This window comes from Hibiscus syriacus, unplaced genomic scaffold (assembly GCF_006381635.1).
Source record: "Hibiscus syriacus cultivar Baekdansim isolate YM2019G1 unplaced genomic scaffold, ASM638163v2 tig00113548_pilon, whole genome shotgun sequence".
Classification (NCBI taxonomy): domain Eukaryota; kingdom Viridiplantae; phylum Streptophyta; class Magnoliopsida; order Malvales; family Malvaceae; genus Hibiscus; species Hibiscus syriacus.
The window spans coordinates 229088-244629 of NW_024063465.1; the positions used below are offsets into that span (position 1 = coordinate 229088).

Sequence of the window (15542 nt, forward strand, 5' to 3'; positions counted from 1 at the left end):
TTTAAATTATGCTAGCTTCTAAATACGACGACTATTACCATACTAGTGTGTTATAAAATAAAATTCATCAATTTAACTAATCTAAAATTTTTAATTTGACTTGATTAAATGATGATCGTATTCTTACTCAAATTGAAATAACCAATTAATTTGAATTAATATAACTTTTTAATTTTTAAGATTTCTTTATGAAATTAAGACTGCACTATTGAATCACAGAATTTGATACAAAGATCTAGTCTACACTAAGGGAGCTTATTCCTATTCAATGGCGGATCTAAACCACATTTTCACTGAGATCGGGCAATTCCCAGTACCTTTGTCGTGATTTTTCACCTTCGAGCTTCGGGCCCAATTCTCCATTTAGGCTCAAAATGAATATTCGAGGACGAAGAACCCCCCCCCCCCACCCCAAAAGAGAAATGGAAAAGCTGAAGAAGAAAATAGGATCGATTTCGTTTTGGAAATGGGTGGTAGCTTCGATCATCTTCAGATTAATTCCAATTTACTTCCGCAAAAACCTCAATCTGTCCTCTCGTCCCGAAGTTTCCACTCCGCTGTAATTTCCGTTTCCTTCAGTGTAAAATCAATTTCCTCTTCTTTGTACTTGTTTTTTAGCTTAATTTTCCTTTTTGATTTTTCTTGGTTGCAGTGGCTGAAGGTTACTGGTTAAAGCAGTCGCCCATGTCTCCTTATGCAGGTTTTTCTCTTTTTTTTCTTTGCCCAACATTTTCATTTTTTAAAAGTCTTCGTATTAATTCGATAAAATATTAAGTACTTGATTTCTCTCTGGGTTCATGTTTATCAGGATCTATGTACCATGGTTCACCTTTGTTGTTGTCTCGTCTCGGACCTCTTGCCGTTAAGAGGTGCCCTTCAGCTCATTGATAGACGTTAACCTATAATTGTTTTTTTTTAATTTACTTAATAATTTGGTTTTTTTTGGTTGGTTCAGAATTGAAGGACAACCTAATCATCTTTTGTATAGATAGAATGTTTTCTTTTTTACTAATTTTGAGTGTTTAAACTTTAAAATTCTATTTGAGGCAAAACGTAGAATATATTCTTCTATGGACTTCCGAGCATGGCATTCTATTTTCTTAAAAGATTGTGTATTTGCTTGCTCATGCAGTTAATACCTACATATTTTTTGATACAGTTTGGTTTCTGTGATTGCAGATGTGTTAGTGCAATGCTTATTCGTGCTACTGGACAGAATCTTCAGCTTGCCTATCTCCGTACTTTGGGATCGTTAGACCTTGTTAAACAAATAGAAGGTTCAGGTAACTTCTTTACTCGGCAGTTTTAGTAAGAGGGAAAATAACAGACTTCCGTATGCATTCTTCATGTAATTACAGTTAATTGCATGTTAATTCCTCTCTTTTTCTTGTCCGAAGCTGATGAACTTAGTTATTGTTTTTCAACCAGAGCTCCACTCTTTGGGGGATGTTGCCGCCCTTATCTACTTATGTAATCCTTTCACAATAGTTGCATATTTGGGCTTGTCAACATTGCCAATTGAAAATATGGCTGTTATTTTGTGCCTTAATGGAGCATGTTCACGTAAGAGACTTTTAAAAGCTGCAATATCCCTCCTGATAGTTGATTGCTGTGCTTTTATGTGTATGTTAATTTTCTTTGAACACTATTCTATTTGTCTTGATTTCTTCCAAATCTTGGGTGAGATACACCACTTTATTATTGAGAACTGTATTATCTAATAATCTTTAGAATGATTATAAACCAAAGAATTGAAATTCATGCTTCTGGTGATTCAAACCCTTAGTATCTGATTCTGCTATAACTTATGAAACAATGATACATATTAGATAATGCAGTTCTCAAGAATAAAGTGGTGTATATGGATTTGTATATGGACCATCATTTGGTAATTTTTTTTTCTATGGATTTTTCTGTTGGGATTAGCAGGTATCAACATATATATGGATTTGGTGTATATTATACCTTTCTCGCATAATTTGCTACTCAATAATGATCTTTCTGGATTGCAGGACTAATTCCCTTGGCTGCTTTTGGGTGGGTCATTTCAACTCATTTGTCTCTTTATCCTGCTATTTTGATCATTCCGGTATACCTCGCTTTTGTTTTATCTATCCGTATCCATAGAATTGCATAACATGCACAAGATAGTTTTCGAATTTCCTTGTTCAGTTTCCTCAAGTCAATCTCCAAGAAGTATATTCATTGTGCAGTTTTCTCACAGGTGATCTTTTTATTAGGACGTGGTCCAGATGCTCCTCCCAGGAAATTGTTTCTGCAAAGGAACCAACAAAATGGAATGTTGAATCAGTTGAAGCTCCCTTCTGGCTTCTCCTGGGGACCCATCATTCGTTTTGCATCTTGGTCTCTTGTGTGGTCAGTCTATGTGTTGGTTCTTTGTGGCATTTCCTTGAAACAGTTTGGTGGTTTATGGGAGATGTTTAAAAGGTAACGATCAAATGCCATACGTTTCTCTTTCTTATTGTATTGAGCTAGGGTAAAATTTGACGATTAACCCAAGAATTAGTTTGCTCAAGTTTTATTTTTTATTTTCAATATTGTAAACATCTTAGTAATAGTTGACTCTTTATTTTCTAGGCCTAGGACTTAATATCTACTTTATATGTAGCCAGAAACAATTTATCATGAATGCTGGCAACAACCTTTTAATTTGAAACCAAACTAAGAAGTTTTGTGGAGCTTGATAAATTTATCCTCAATGATTTTCCACAACTAAGAGCAGAATATTAGGTCATTTGGCATTTGAGTTAAGCCATATTTTATCTTACAAGATTGTAGTATAAAAGATTTTGATTGTTCATTCTATGTGGCTGGTTTTGTAGCACATATGGATTCATCCTCACTGTGGAAGATTTGTCTCCCTATATAGGTTTCTTATGGTGAGTTCAAATTTATCTGTCATACATCTTATGCTGATCTTCGCTGACAGTTTCATGTCCCTGATATGTTATGGCAGGTACTTCTTTGCGGAAGTTTTTGAATTTTTCAGGAACTTCTTTTTGATAGTTTTTTTCCATGTCAATACTTTATTTATGATATTGCCATTAGGCATACGGCTTCATCACCAACCTTGATACTTGGGTTTTGTATACGTTGCCATATTTTCCATGCTAAAGCCTATCCATCAGTATGTTCTCACTATATCCTTTTGGTTGTTCCGTTTTTACCATTTTTTTCTTCGTAACTAATTTGTGAAAATTTGAGATGCAACACCATCAACTTTGTATATGTGACATGGGCTAAATCAATCACATACCTGCGGTCTTCGATAATGTAGTGGTTTCAGGACCAACTTAATATTACAAAATCAGATTGGTCGTTCTCCTAACCTTTTGTGCTTTAATATCAATTAGGTTGGAGATTCAGCACTGTACTTGGGTTTGTTGGGTTGGTTTGTTAACGAATTATCAGGCAAGTTAATGGAATCTTTTTCCGATATTGAATGGAATTTATAATTGATTCATATTTTAAGCCTTATTTCTGCCTTACAGATATGCAATTCTCTCTCTTCCTCTTCTGTGGATATGTCGGGGTTTCTCTTCTAAGCCCGGTCATGCACAACCTATGGATATGGAGGGTACATCTCTTCCTTTTTTAATGTCGAATTAGTAGAAATCTATTATTCATTAGCGCTTATGTTGCTCCGACTCTTCATTTTTGTTGAGGTACCCATGTTCAAAGCCTGTGTCCGACCTATATTTAGACTTGTATGGGGGATATGACCTTCCAAAGACTCCAAATACATGGAAAAACTTCTGAAAGATGAATAAACCCGTATTGGACATGTACCCGAATCTTACACTCACATACGAGTCTGAATAATGTAGCTTAGTACTGCTATTGACTTGCTGAAATTTACAGGGTACTGGAAATGCAAACTTCTACTTCGCAACAGCTATGGTTTATGCTTGCTTGCTTGCAGGTGAGTTTTTTTTTTCCTGATTTTTTTGTGTAACTTGATATCAGGTCGTCGAAAATAGAACTCCAATGTAAACAAATTAGCTTCCTTGATATTTTTGGACGATTTTGCGAATGTTTCAACTTACCATTTTTTGAACGAAATTTGATAACTGATTCTATCCCTTACTTTGGCCTTGTTTTGCAGATTGTATTGGTCGTCGAGGGTGTGAGTGCCATGTTAAACCATGACAGAAAGTTGAGACGCCTAATCACCGGCAACCCCCAAGTCGACAAATCCAGAGTTCGTTGCGATTCTTCACCTTAATTCGGCACTACCAGAAAGATCCTTCCGGGCAGGTTGGTGCCACCATATCTTTGCTCTCACCACTGTTCCATTGTATCGAGATCTTGTTTGCCTTCACCGCATGGAATTCGTCGGAAATGATCGTTCATTCTATGTTTGTTTTCGCATGAATGGTTTTGTATAAGCTAAAAGTTGCCGAGAACCTTCCATCACCACTGAAGTTGTCAAAAATTGGTTCAAAATTATTGTTAAAACCTTCAAGTTTTCAATAGAAAGTAGAGGCCTTTTCACATTACATGAGATATTTGAGGTCGTGTTCAGATAATGCAAGTAAATCATTCCATTTCCATTTTAAAATTTTAACTCGTTGGTTGGATCCAGAACCTGTCAGAGGGTCGGATTGAGTCATGATCCGAATAATATGTTCTTTCTAAATAAATTAATATAGCATTTCCTCTGAAATATTGTATCAGTTAATATTACATTTCAAGAATTATATTTTTGAAGTAATTATATATATATATATATATTTATTTATTATTCGATAAAATAAAGATCTAGTTGAAAGAATACAGAGAGGAGTTTAAATACATGAAATTAAATATAGTATTAAATTAAACATTTTTCATTTTAAACTTAAATTTAAATTCATCTTTAAAAATTCTAATTAAATTTGATTCGAGTTTAGGCCTACCATTAAGTTTACCAAAAAAGCTGGTTTCTTTTGAATCTTAAATGGCGATAATATCCATAGCAGCATTTGATATTTCCATTCAAACCATTTGAAACCACTTGTGATTTGAGTGAAATAACTGTCCTCCATCGTCCACGCGAAAAGATTTCCCACTTTCGTCTGTATCTTTCCGTCAGACCAGCAAAATAATTCCCGGCCCGCAATACAGAAAAAGCAAGGATAGAAAATCTGAAAACCCTAGAGAGAGAAAGACAGAGAAATGGACGGTAACTCTACGGAGGTGGAGCGGTGGCTGACCATAGCGGAGAAGCTCCTCGCTTCACGTGACTTCCACGGGACGAGAACGTTCGCGATTCGAGTTCGAGAATCGGCCCCCGTCCTCGCCGATCAAATCCTCGCCGTGACAGACACTCTCTTGACCGTCCAAGCCAACCCTCATGATTGGTACGGCATACTCCAGCTCGTTCCCTTAACTCAGTCCGTGGAAGTGGTGGCGAGTCAGTACAGGAAACTCGCCATTCTTTTGAATCCTGCGGAGAACACGCTCCCTTTCGCAGATCAGGCGTTTCGGTTCATTTCCGAAGCTTGGAATGTGCTTTCGAATCCTTCCAAGAAGCTCATTTACGATAACGAGCTGAGGTTCCTTCAGTTTGGTCAGGTGAGTCAGTTCAATGAACTCGGTCAGCTTGGCCAACAGCATTATCAGCAGCAACCGGAACTCCAGCAACCGCAAACGCAGATGCTGTTCATGCAACCGCAGCCTCCTCCTCCCAAAGAAACGCAAACGCTATTTATGCAAACGCCGCAGAAAGAAACGCAAACGCAAGTTACGCAATCACTATTTGTGAGAAGCCCTAGGAGTAATAATAAAGATGGAAATACTGAATTAGAACGAGGAGGGCAGTTGGGTTTAAATAATGCTCCTCCGGAATCAACTCGGCCGGGTGAGTCAGCTTGGACGAGGCAGATTTATCAGCTAGGTCTAGCTGAGCCGAATCAGATGAATCAGACAGGATCAGTAAGTTCGAGCCATATTAGTTGGCCGGAGACTACACGGGCGAGCCAAATTAATCGGCCTGAGCCTATTCGAGCCAGCCAGGTCAATCAGTTCGGAACATCTAGCTCTAGTCACTTTAATCTGACTGAGCCGACTCGGACGAGTCAGGTTAATCACACATCATCTGCACCTCCTCCTCCTCCTGCTGCTTCTGCAACTACCACTACGGAGCATAGTCGGGCAGAGCCAGCTGATTTTGCTCAGAAGACCGATTCTACTCGGCCTAATCAGGCTTCTGGGTCAGAGGGACTGACTTTCTGGACGGCTTGTCCTTACTGTTACGTTCTCTATGAGTATCCAAAGGCGTACGAGGATTATACACTAAGGTGTCAGACGAAAGAATGCCGGAGAGCTTTCCATGCGGTGGCGATACCTTCACCTCCTTTGAATGGAAAGGACACATATTTCAGCTGTTGGGGGTTTTATCCCTTAGGATTTTGCGGGAATGGTAAGAATATGGGCGGTAATTTTCCCAGTTGGTCACCTATTTCTCCCATGTTTACTTGCTCTAACAACAAGAATGCAGGAAAAGAAAAGAATCCCAAAAAATCTGCTCCTAGAGTGTTCTATGACGATCATGATGTATATGTAGAGATTTCGGATTCGAGTATGAATTCTGAGGGTGACGATGAATGACCAAAAAATATGAAAGAAAAGTAAAAAGGTGAAGAGGTGAAGGATTCGTGGGAGAAATGCAAAGAAACCACGAAGTGATAGAGTGAAGAAGGGGACAAATGAGTAATGACCAAGTTTATTCTGCTAATTTTAGTGAATAATTTGAAAACTTGATGGACATTAGAGGCCATGGATGACAGAAATTCGTAATTGCTTTAGGTTTCTAGGTTGAATGCTTTCTGCTGGTTTTGGCCTTGTACTGTAATTCTTAGTGCTATTTTGCTTGTTTAGTGGTTTTATTGTTTGGTTGTACTGTAGTTTATTTTTCCTAGTAAAAGCTTCTTTATTGTATATAATCTGTTCTCTATGATTTTGAATTTTATTTAATGTCTTTATTCTATGTTGTTTTGCTGATAAGAAGAAAATAGTTGTATTGCAAGGGTATTACTTCAGGTTTTTATGTTCACTGCTACTCTGTTGGTATTGGCCTTGTATTGCAATTTGAATTGCTATTTTCAGTATTTTACTGGTGTAGTGGTTTTATTATTTGGTTTTGCTATAGTTTGTTTGCCATGGTAAAAGCTTCTTTATGATGTATATTTTGTTCTCTTTGCTATCTAGTTGATCATGAATCATGATCAATTTGAGGTGGGGTGGTGTATGATTTTGATCGAGTTTTATGCAATGTCTTTATTCTATGTAGTTTTTGCCGATGAGAAGGAGGCTACAGTATGAGTTTTTGGCTATCGGCTTGTTGAAATGGTTTTTAATTCAATGTTTTTTGGGTGGTTTATAGTATCTCAGTCTAATGTTTATTACCGGTGTGAGCTGATTGATTTATCTTAGAATGGTGAATTTTTTCTTGGTATTGTATTTGTTTAAAAGACTATCAGAGTTGACTAACTTCTTTCTTGTGTTGAGAGGATTCATTGCTTTAAGAAATTATTTCAAAAATGTTGATAATGTGTTGGAGGATCTGTCGATTGCTTGTATGGAACCATAACAATTGGAGGATCCCTGGTGTGCCTTGGTTGAGGATAACGCAGTCCGTAGATTGTGTCATACTTACCGCGACTTATCTTGGGTTCTAAGCTACTTCATGTGGTTCATCCTGGTTTATTTGGTTGGAGAGCCATGAGGACCAGTCGAAGAGTTTGTAGACTTGGAGGACCAAATTGGAGAGATAGTGAACCTTGGAGGACCAATTGCCACTGAACGGCGCAATTGTTGTTGAAATGCGTTTGCGGGAATTGTTGAGCACCTGTATGTGGGGCAACGGTAAGTACAACATGAACTATGGATCATGTTCTACTCAACTGAGGCGCTTCTGAGACCCTTGTAAGGGTTTGGAGACAAAAGTCCGGTGCTAAAACGGCATCGAGAGGCATCTAGAAAACACAATACCTCTCGGTTGTTTGGAGTTCCGACTGAGCAATGGGAAGATAACTCCAACAATATGAACTCTTTGGTTTAGGCTTTTTATGGTCTTTGTTGGTTGCTTGGAACTATGCTGGCTTGAAGACCTTATATCTTTTTGGATCAAAATAAGATCTTTATCTTGGCTTATGAATAATACTAGTTAATGCATGCATATCTTTTATGGTATGTGTTTAACATTCGTGTTCTAATTATATTTGGACATGTCCCTCCAAAGAGGCAAAGATCATACAAATATGTGCAAAACCATTACATATAAATTTATGTCGGACAAGTATCTGTATCCGATGCTTATTCTCGAATTCGATCAACATAATTGTTTTGTTCAAAGGAGGACTATTATGCAAATTTAAGTGCTTTAGAGCAGCATTTACAGGGAATTTCAAATAATATCACGTTGATTGATCTGATGATGTGATTTCAAATATCTTAATAATCATTAAAAATAAGGGTTAAGTACACAATTGGTCTTTCGACTATAAGATATGATTTTATTAAGTCTATTGACTATTAAAAGTTACAAAATGATCCTTTAATTATGGAGTGTTGACTTGTTGAGTCCCTTGACTATTAAAAGTTACAAAATGATCACCCGACTATTTATTATTCTCCAAACTCGTCATTTCTTGTTAAAAAAATTGAGGATATTCTAAGTTGAACATTAACTTATTGACCTTAATATGATTAAATCTGATATCAAAATCTCAAATGATTATCATATTTCAGTCATCATGTTAATGTTTAGCATAGACAATCGTCAATTTCTTAACGAAAAAGAACGAGTTTGAAACATAATGAATAGTTGGGTGATCATTTTGTAACTTTTAATAGTTGGAGAACTTAATAAAAAAAGTATTTTCTAATTATATGCTTATTTTATAAATAAACTTAATAAAATAATATTATATAATCAAGGATGATTTATGGATAACTAACATAATTACTTAAATATAATTCTAATACAGTATAATTTACTCTAATTAAACCCAGACTAATTGAAGTTCAAGCGAGTGCTGTAAGAATATCTCCACCATTTTAACTTTTCCTTACCTACCCCCAACACTCGTACTACAAGCTTGATCTTTTTTTGGTAAGACAAATAGTTGCCATCCTTCACCAAAAATAAATAAATAAATAAATAGAGAGAAAGGCTGGTGAGAAAATGGACGACGGCAGCAACACCGAGGCGGAGCCATGGCTGAACGCAGCGTCGAAGCTCCTCACTTCAGGTGACTTTCACAGAACCAGAACCTTCGCGATCCGAGCTCGAGAGTCAACACCTGTCCCATAATATCAAATTGCAATTGCGGATGCAATTGCGGTGTCACAGTTACAAATGATGCGGATATTACGTAACGTGTTACAGTTGTTACGGACGTAATATCTTCCTCAAAAATCACAATACATCTAAAATATTATATTTATATATTTTATTATTATCTTTTAATATACTAATATTAATATATTCTTTTAATATTTTATTTTAAAAATAAAAATTTAATTTTATAGATAAAAATTTATTAAAAACAAATATAAACTATAAAAATTCGATCATACTGGATAATGACTAATAAAAATTATAATGTTAATGAATAACATATAAACAATATCACTAAAATCATATCAAATTTATATTGTAACATAAAAATTTTCCTTTTACACCACTTAGAAAAAAAATACATAACTACAAATATAAAAATTATATATCTTTTAGTTCACCACAAAAATAAATGACGTCACATATTTAAAGCATTTTTATCTTCGTCATTGTCTTGGTTTTGATTCCTTCCTATTCCATGTGAAGAAGAAATTACATTATGTGCATCATAAGATATATTATTGGTAGAAAATATGTTGTATGATAAATAATGACAAAAAAATCCATAACTTGAATTTTGTTCAAGGTAAAGTAGATAACATAAATTTGATTGGTAAGAATGAGAACCATAAGATGATTAACTAATTTCATTATCATGTATAGCTAAACTATATGATGATGAACCTGTAAATGAATCATAAAAGTGTTCTCTCATCTTCGTATGAGTTCTATCATCATCATTTCTTCTATTTGTGATATATTTGTTCTATACAAACCTGAATTATCATCGTAAGGATATCTAGGTAAGTCAACAACACTATTATTATTTTTGTCTTTTACACATACTATCAAGGAATATATTCCTTTTTTATTTTATTTATAATATTATTTATTTATTTGTATTGGTTGATCCTAAATTATGTAATAATACTTATCAATTATTTATTTTTCTACGTTTATATTTCTGCACGCTCACGCCATCACTTTTTTATTTTGTCAATGAATATATTCTTTTTTTATTTTATTTATAATATTATTTATTTATTTATTTTTTATATTATATATTAGATAAAATTTTATAGTTTCATAATAAATAGATAAAATACATATACTATTATAGTATTATAAAGTGAATTCTTCTCTTATACAAAATTTATATAATAATAAATAATGATATTTAATGTTAATATAAAAATTTAATTTAAAATTAATCACGTTAATTTTAGATATGAGAAAAATTTAATTTAAATTTAAATTAATTTAATTTTAAAATAATATTAATAAATAATTTAATTAATTCAAATTTAAATAATAACTATTACAATATTACTAATGATATATATTTATAATCTAGTTTTAAGAATTAAATTAAAACAATTCTTCTATGTAATTTTATATTTTAGATAATTTAAAGTTTATTGCGGTGTTGTAGCGTAATTTATAGCGTATTGCGACATAATTTATAGTGTGATGCGGTGTTACGTAACGATTTTTTACCGCAACATCAAGATACGGTGATATTACGTCGCGGTAACCTTAAAAATGTTACGATGCAGGCCGCAGTTTAATACTATGGTCCTGTCCTCGCCGACCAAATCCATGCCGTCATCGACACTCTCTTAACCGCCCAAGCTAACCCTCGTGACTGGTACGGCATCCTCCAACTGGTTCCGTTAACTCAGTCCATGGAACTCGTTGAGATTCAGTATAGGAAACTGGCGATTCTGCTGAATCCTGGGAAGAACATACTCTCTTTCGCAGATCAGGCGTTTCGGAAGCTTGGAATGTGTTGTTGAATCCTTCTAAGAAGCTTGTTTATGATGATGAGTTGAGGTTCCTGCAGTTTGGTCATGTGAATCCACTTGGACAGCAACATTATCAGCATCAACAACCGCAGACGCTGTTTATGCAAACGCCGCTGAAAGAAACACAATCACTTTTTGTGAGAAGCCCTAGAAAAAACAAGGATGGAAAGGACGCGTTAAAAGGAGAGCAATTGTGTTTACATAATTATTCTGCTGGATCAAATTGGACGAGGCAGATTAATCAGAAAGGTTTAACTCAGCCGTCAGATTCATCAGACAATATCAGTTTGTGCGAACCATATTAGTTGGCTGAGCCTACACCTTCGAGCCAGACTAATCGATCAGAGCCCATCGGGGTCAGCCAGATTAATCAGACAGAGTATAGTCGGATTGAGCCAACTCAATCAGGTCAGATTAATCACTCGGCAACTCCTGCTCCTACTAAGAAGCATAGTCAGACACAACACAACCAACTGGTGCCACTCGGGCTAGTCAAGCTACTCAGTCAGAGGGACCGGAGAACGATTCGACTCCGGCTAGTCTATCTACTCTGTCAGAAGGACCGAAGAACGATTCGACTCTGGCTAGTCAATCTACTCAGTCAGAAGGATTAACTTTCTGGACCGCTCGTCCGCACTGTTACTCATGTTTCGAGTATCCGAAGGTCTACGAGAATGGGACACTAAGGTGTCAGACTAAGGACTGCAGGAAAACTTTTCAGGCGGCTGTGATACCGTCTCTTGAGACAGAGCCAAGTGGTGTGAGTCTGAATACCTATTTGACTCAAGCTAGTCAATCTACCGAGTAAGCGTGACCAACTTTCTCGACTGCTTGTCCATACTGTTACGTTCTTTACGAGTATCCGAAGGTAAACGAGGATTACACGCTAAGGTTTCAGGCTAAGAACTGCAGGAGAGCTTACCACGCAGTTGCGATACCATCACCACCAGTGAATGGAAATGACCCGAATTTCCGCTGCTGTGGCTTTTTTCCGATAGAGCGCACTGGTAATTTTCCTAGTTGGTCACCTATTTCGACCATGTTTGCTTGCCCTGACAACAAGAATGATGGAAAACAAAAGATTCCCAAAAAGTCTGCTCCGAGGGTATTTTATGATGAACGAGATACATATGTGGAGATATCTGATTCGAGTGTGAGTTCTGATGACGACGATGAAGACTGGAGAAATGAAAAGAGGGAAAAAAAGGCATGTTTTCAGAACCGATCATGTTACCGGTTCACTGGTTCAATAAGTCGAATCGATCCGACCGGTCGGAAGAACCAGATGACATCATAATTATTTAAAAAATTAAATAAAAATATCAAAAATATTTAATAAAAAATAATTTTTTATATCATAAGTCATATTCAAAGCAAGTCATAATATATATAAGTTAAAAACCATAAAATCAAATAAAACAAAATGATTCAAATTAACTACAACATAATATTTAAGGTAAAACATATTAAATAATAAATATAATTATATAACTATAATTAATAAATAAATTTTAGGTTAAAAAAATCATAACAAAATGATATTGTTTGGTTTAATTTTTTTTTAAAAACAATCTCACATGGCTAAGAAACATAGAAGAGCATCTCAAAAAGTCTAAAGAGTAAAAATATGAGAACAAAACAATCACACATTGCTAAGAAATATAGAAGCGCATCACAACTAACTTCTATAAATAATAGAGGTAATTTGACATTCAAAATCATGGAGCCTCTTGGTGAGCATTGAGTGAACTATTCTTTCACTTCAATCAAGCTCGAATTTTAGGCTTCAATCGAGCTTCTAAATTTTTTTTGAGTTCAAGTTTCAATATTATATTTCGAGTTTAAGTTGAACTTGATAATTTTTAGCTTGTGAGTTTGAGTTGAGTTGAGCTTACTTTTAAAGTTTTCAAGTTCGAGTTGAGCTCAGTAATACTCGAGTTCGACTTGGCTCGTTTAACAAACGACGTTGTTTGGTTTAATTTTTTTTAAAAAAAAATCCCGATTTTCAGTCGGTCCGGTTCGAACGGTTCAACAGTTCTGGCCGGTTCACTAATAGCAATTCAATCGGTTTAGATTGAACCGGACTAAGCAACGGTTCCGGTTGAACCGGCGGATCCGATTTTCAAAACAGAGGAAAAAGGTGAGCAATACCAAAGGGAAGAATCTCGGGGGAAAAGTGCGAAGAAACCAGAGAGTGAGAGAGTGAATCAGGGGTGTAATACCCAATATGGGGTTAGATTTTTTTTTCAATTTAAAAAAATGTGAAATGTTATAAGTCGATTGGAAAAAATGATTGTGTTATTATACTATTATTATTAAGCAAATTGATGGCCATTCAATTAGAGATATATTTTTTTTATTAAGGATAATGCATGGCCACTATGGAATCCATTGTTTTCCAGCTAAGAGGAATTTTATTTTATTCACAACTTGTTTCTTTGTTGAGAAAACAAATACGACAGCCTCTTGGTAACACATTTGAGCTCTAATTTCCAATTGTTTTATGAGAATTTGCTTCTTTTCCCAGTCTGAGAAGAGTTCAGTATCATGGCTTAGTCAGTTGCGTCCTCTGCAGTGAAAGCAATCGGCAAGCTGCTAGCAGACGAAGCAGTCTACCTTTAGGGCGTGGAAGAGCAAGTTGATGGTTTGCTAACTGAGCTCAAGTGGAAGCAAAGTTTATTGTTGGAGAATGATGTTAAACAACATGAGAACGAGGGGATTCGTCTTTCAGTTGCTGAAATTAGAGAGCTTGCCTATGATGCCGAGGATGTTATCAAGGATTTTGTTCTCAGGATTGTGTCCAAAAAGGAAGGTGGTATTTCCGGTTGCATCAAAATATCTACCTGCATCTTGATTGAGGGATGGACACTCCACAAAACACGTTCAAAGATCGAGGAAATCTTTGAGAAAATACTCAACTTGGTCCGACGATTTCAAGCATATGTCGTGATGGGATTGAAGGATGGAGATGGGCCGAGTTATTCAATCGCAAGGAGGGAATTAAGGAACCCAAACGATTTTTGTTAAATCGACTATCATTCATCATGATTCTTGGTGAACAAAGGCCATATCTGTGATGAGGAAAGCTAGACGAGTTTAGGTCTTGATTGGCGATTGATTAAGGTGGTCTGCGTGGGGGGTCTCCAACGATCAACGGTGGTCAGAGATCGGTTGAATGAGCAGCTCGTTTGTTAGCTTTCTGGAGAAGAGAATGAAACAAAGTGGGAAAATAAGAAATGAAAATTTAGTTCAGAGAGCACGTGGGTTTTGAAAATATTGATAAAGTGAAAAACATGGAAAATCACAAGGTGAGTCACCCAAGTTTGGTGAGATCTTTACCTTGTCTATTTGTTTCCAAGTGGTTATAGTTATGACACAATAGTTTCTATAAGATCAATTTAATCCCTAATTTAAGTAATTAAATATTTTGATAGCATCATTAGTTTTTAGTTTTACCAATTGAGTCTTCAAATTATTATTTAAATTCTAATAAGCTAACTTTATGGCGAGGGAAATTATTTGGATATGAGTTAGTGATTTTGATGGCATGGATCGTGAGGAAATTATTGGAAGTTGATTTCAAGATCGAGGACGTTTGAATGGAATTTAAATGGTCGATCAGTATGACACGAAAATTGAGATAATACATTACTACCTCTTTATGCTTTATGGAACATGTTTAAATTGATAAATGCATGAACAAGATAATGTTGGTCACTTTGGTGGAGTTGAATAATTTATACACTCGATATGATGTGGTAGAAATTCTGTAACTAATTACGGATCGAATGACTAATATAAGAGATTGATGAATTGTTAGATTAAATTACAAGTTTGTGATTAGTGATAAACAAACCAACCCTGTATATGCAACTTATAATTTATTTCATCAAAGGTTAAATGTTAGAGGTACTTGGATGAGAAATTATGAGAATATTCCGGTAGGGTAAAATTATGAAAATACCCTTATGTTATAAAAAGACAAGATTTGAATATGGAAGTTAGATAAGAGGATTTTACAGACATATTGATCTGATAAAAATATTGATGTGCATAAGAAATGTTAGTTTTATTTGGAAATTATGGATAATCAATTTTAATCCTAAGAGAGTTTGTGAAGGATACTAGAAGTCTGTTAAGAGAACCGTTTCAAGATCAGAGACTGTTCAAGAAAGTAATTAATCATAGGATCTCTAAATTATATTATTTTCTTTAAGAGCTAATATCGAAATTATTTGGTTAAGAAATTACGAAAATGCCCTTAAGAGGTAGAATAGTTTGAGTTGACCCTGAATGAGAAAATACTTTGAGGATTCGTACTTAACTCGATTAAGTACGAATTTGATTGTTAAGATCTTGACTTAGTTCAGGAAAATTCATGATATTCCGTT

General features: G+C 35.3%; 1 protein-coding gene and 1 pseudogene across 1 annotated transcript; both read left to right on the forward strand.

Moving 5' to 3' along the window:
• Window positions 1-272: 272 nt before the first annotated feature.
• On the forward strand, window positions 273-4499 carry LOC120186453 (annotated as a pseudogene).
• Window positions 4500-4970: 471 nt separating this feature from the next.
• On the forward strand, window positions 4971-14178 carry LOC120186463. The gene is made up of 6 exons (XM_039190373.1): window positions 4971-6609; window positions 7213-7320; window positions 11058-11436; window positions 11610-11911; window positions 11966-12358; window positions 13774-14178. Exons 1-6 carry the CDS (start codon window positions 5179-5181, stop codon window positions 14176-14178), a joined length of 3018 nt encoding a protein of 1005 aa, XP_039046304.1. The 5' UTR covers window positions 4971-5178.
• Window positions 14179-15542: the final 1364 nt, after the last annotated feature.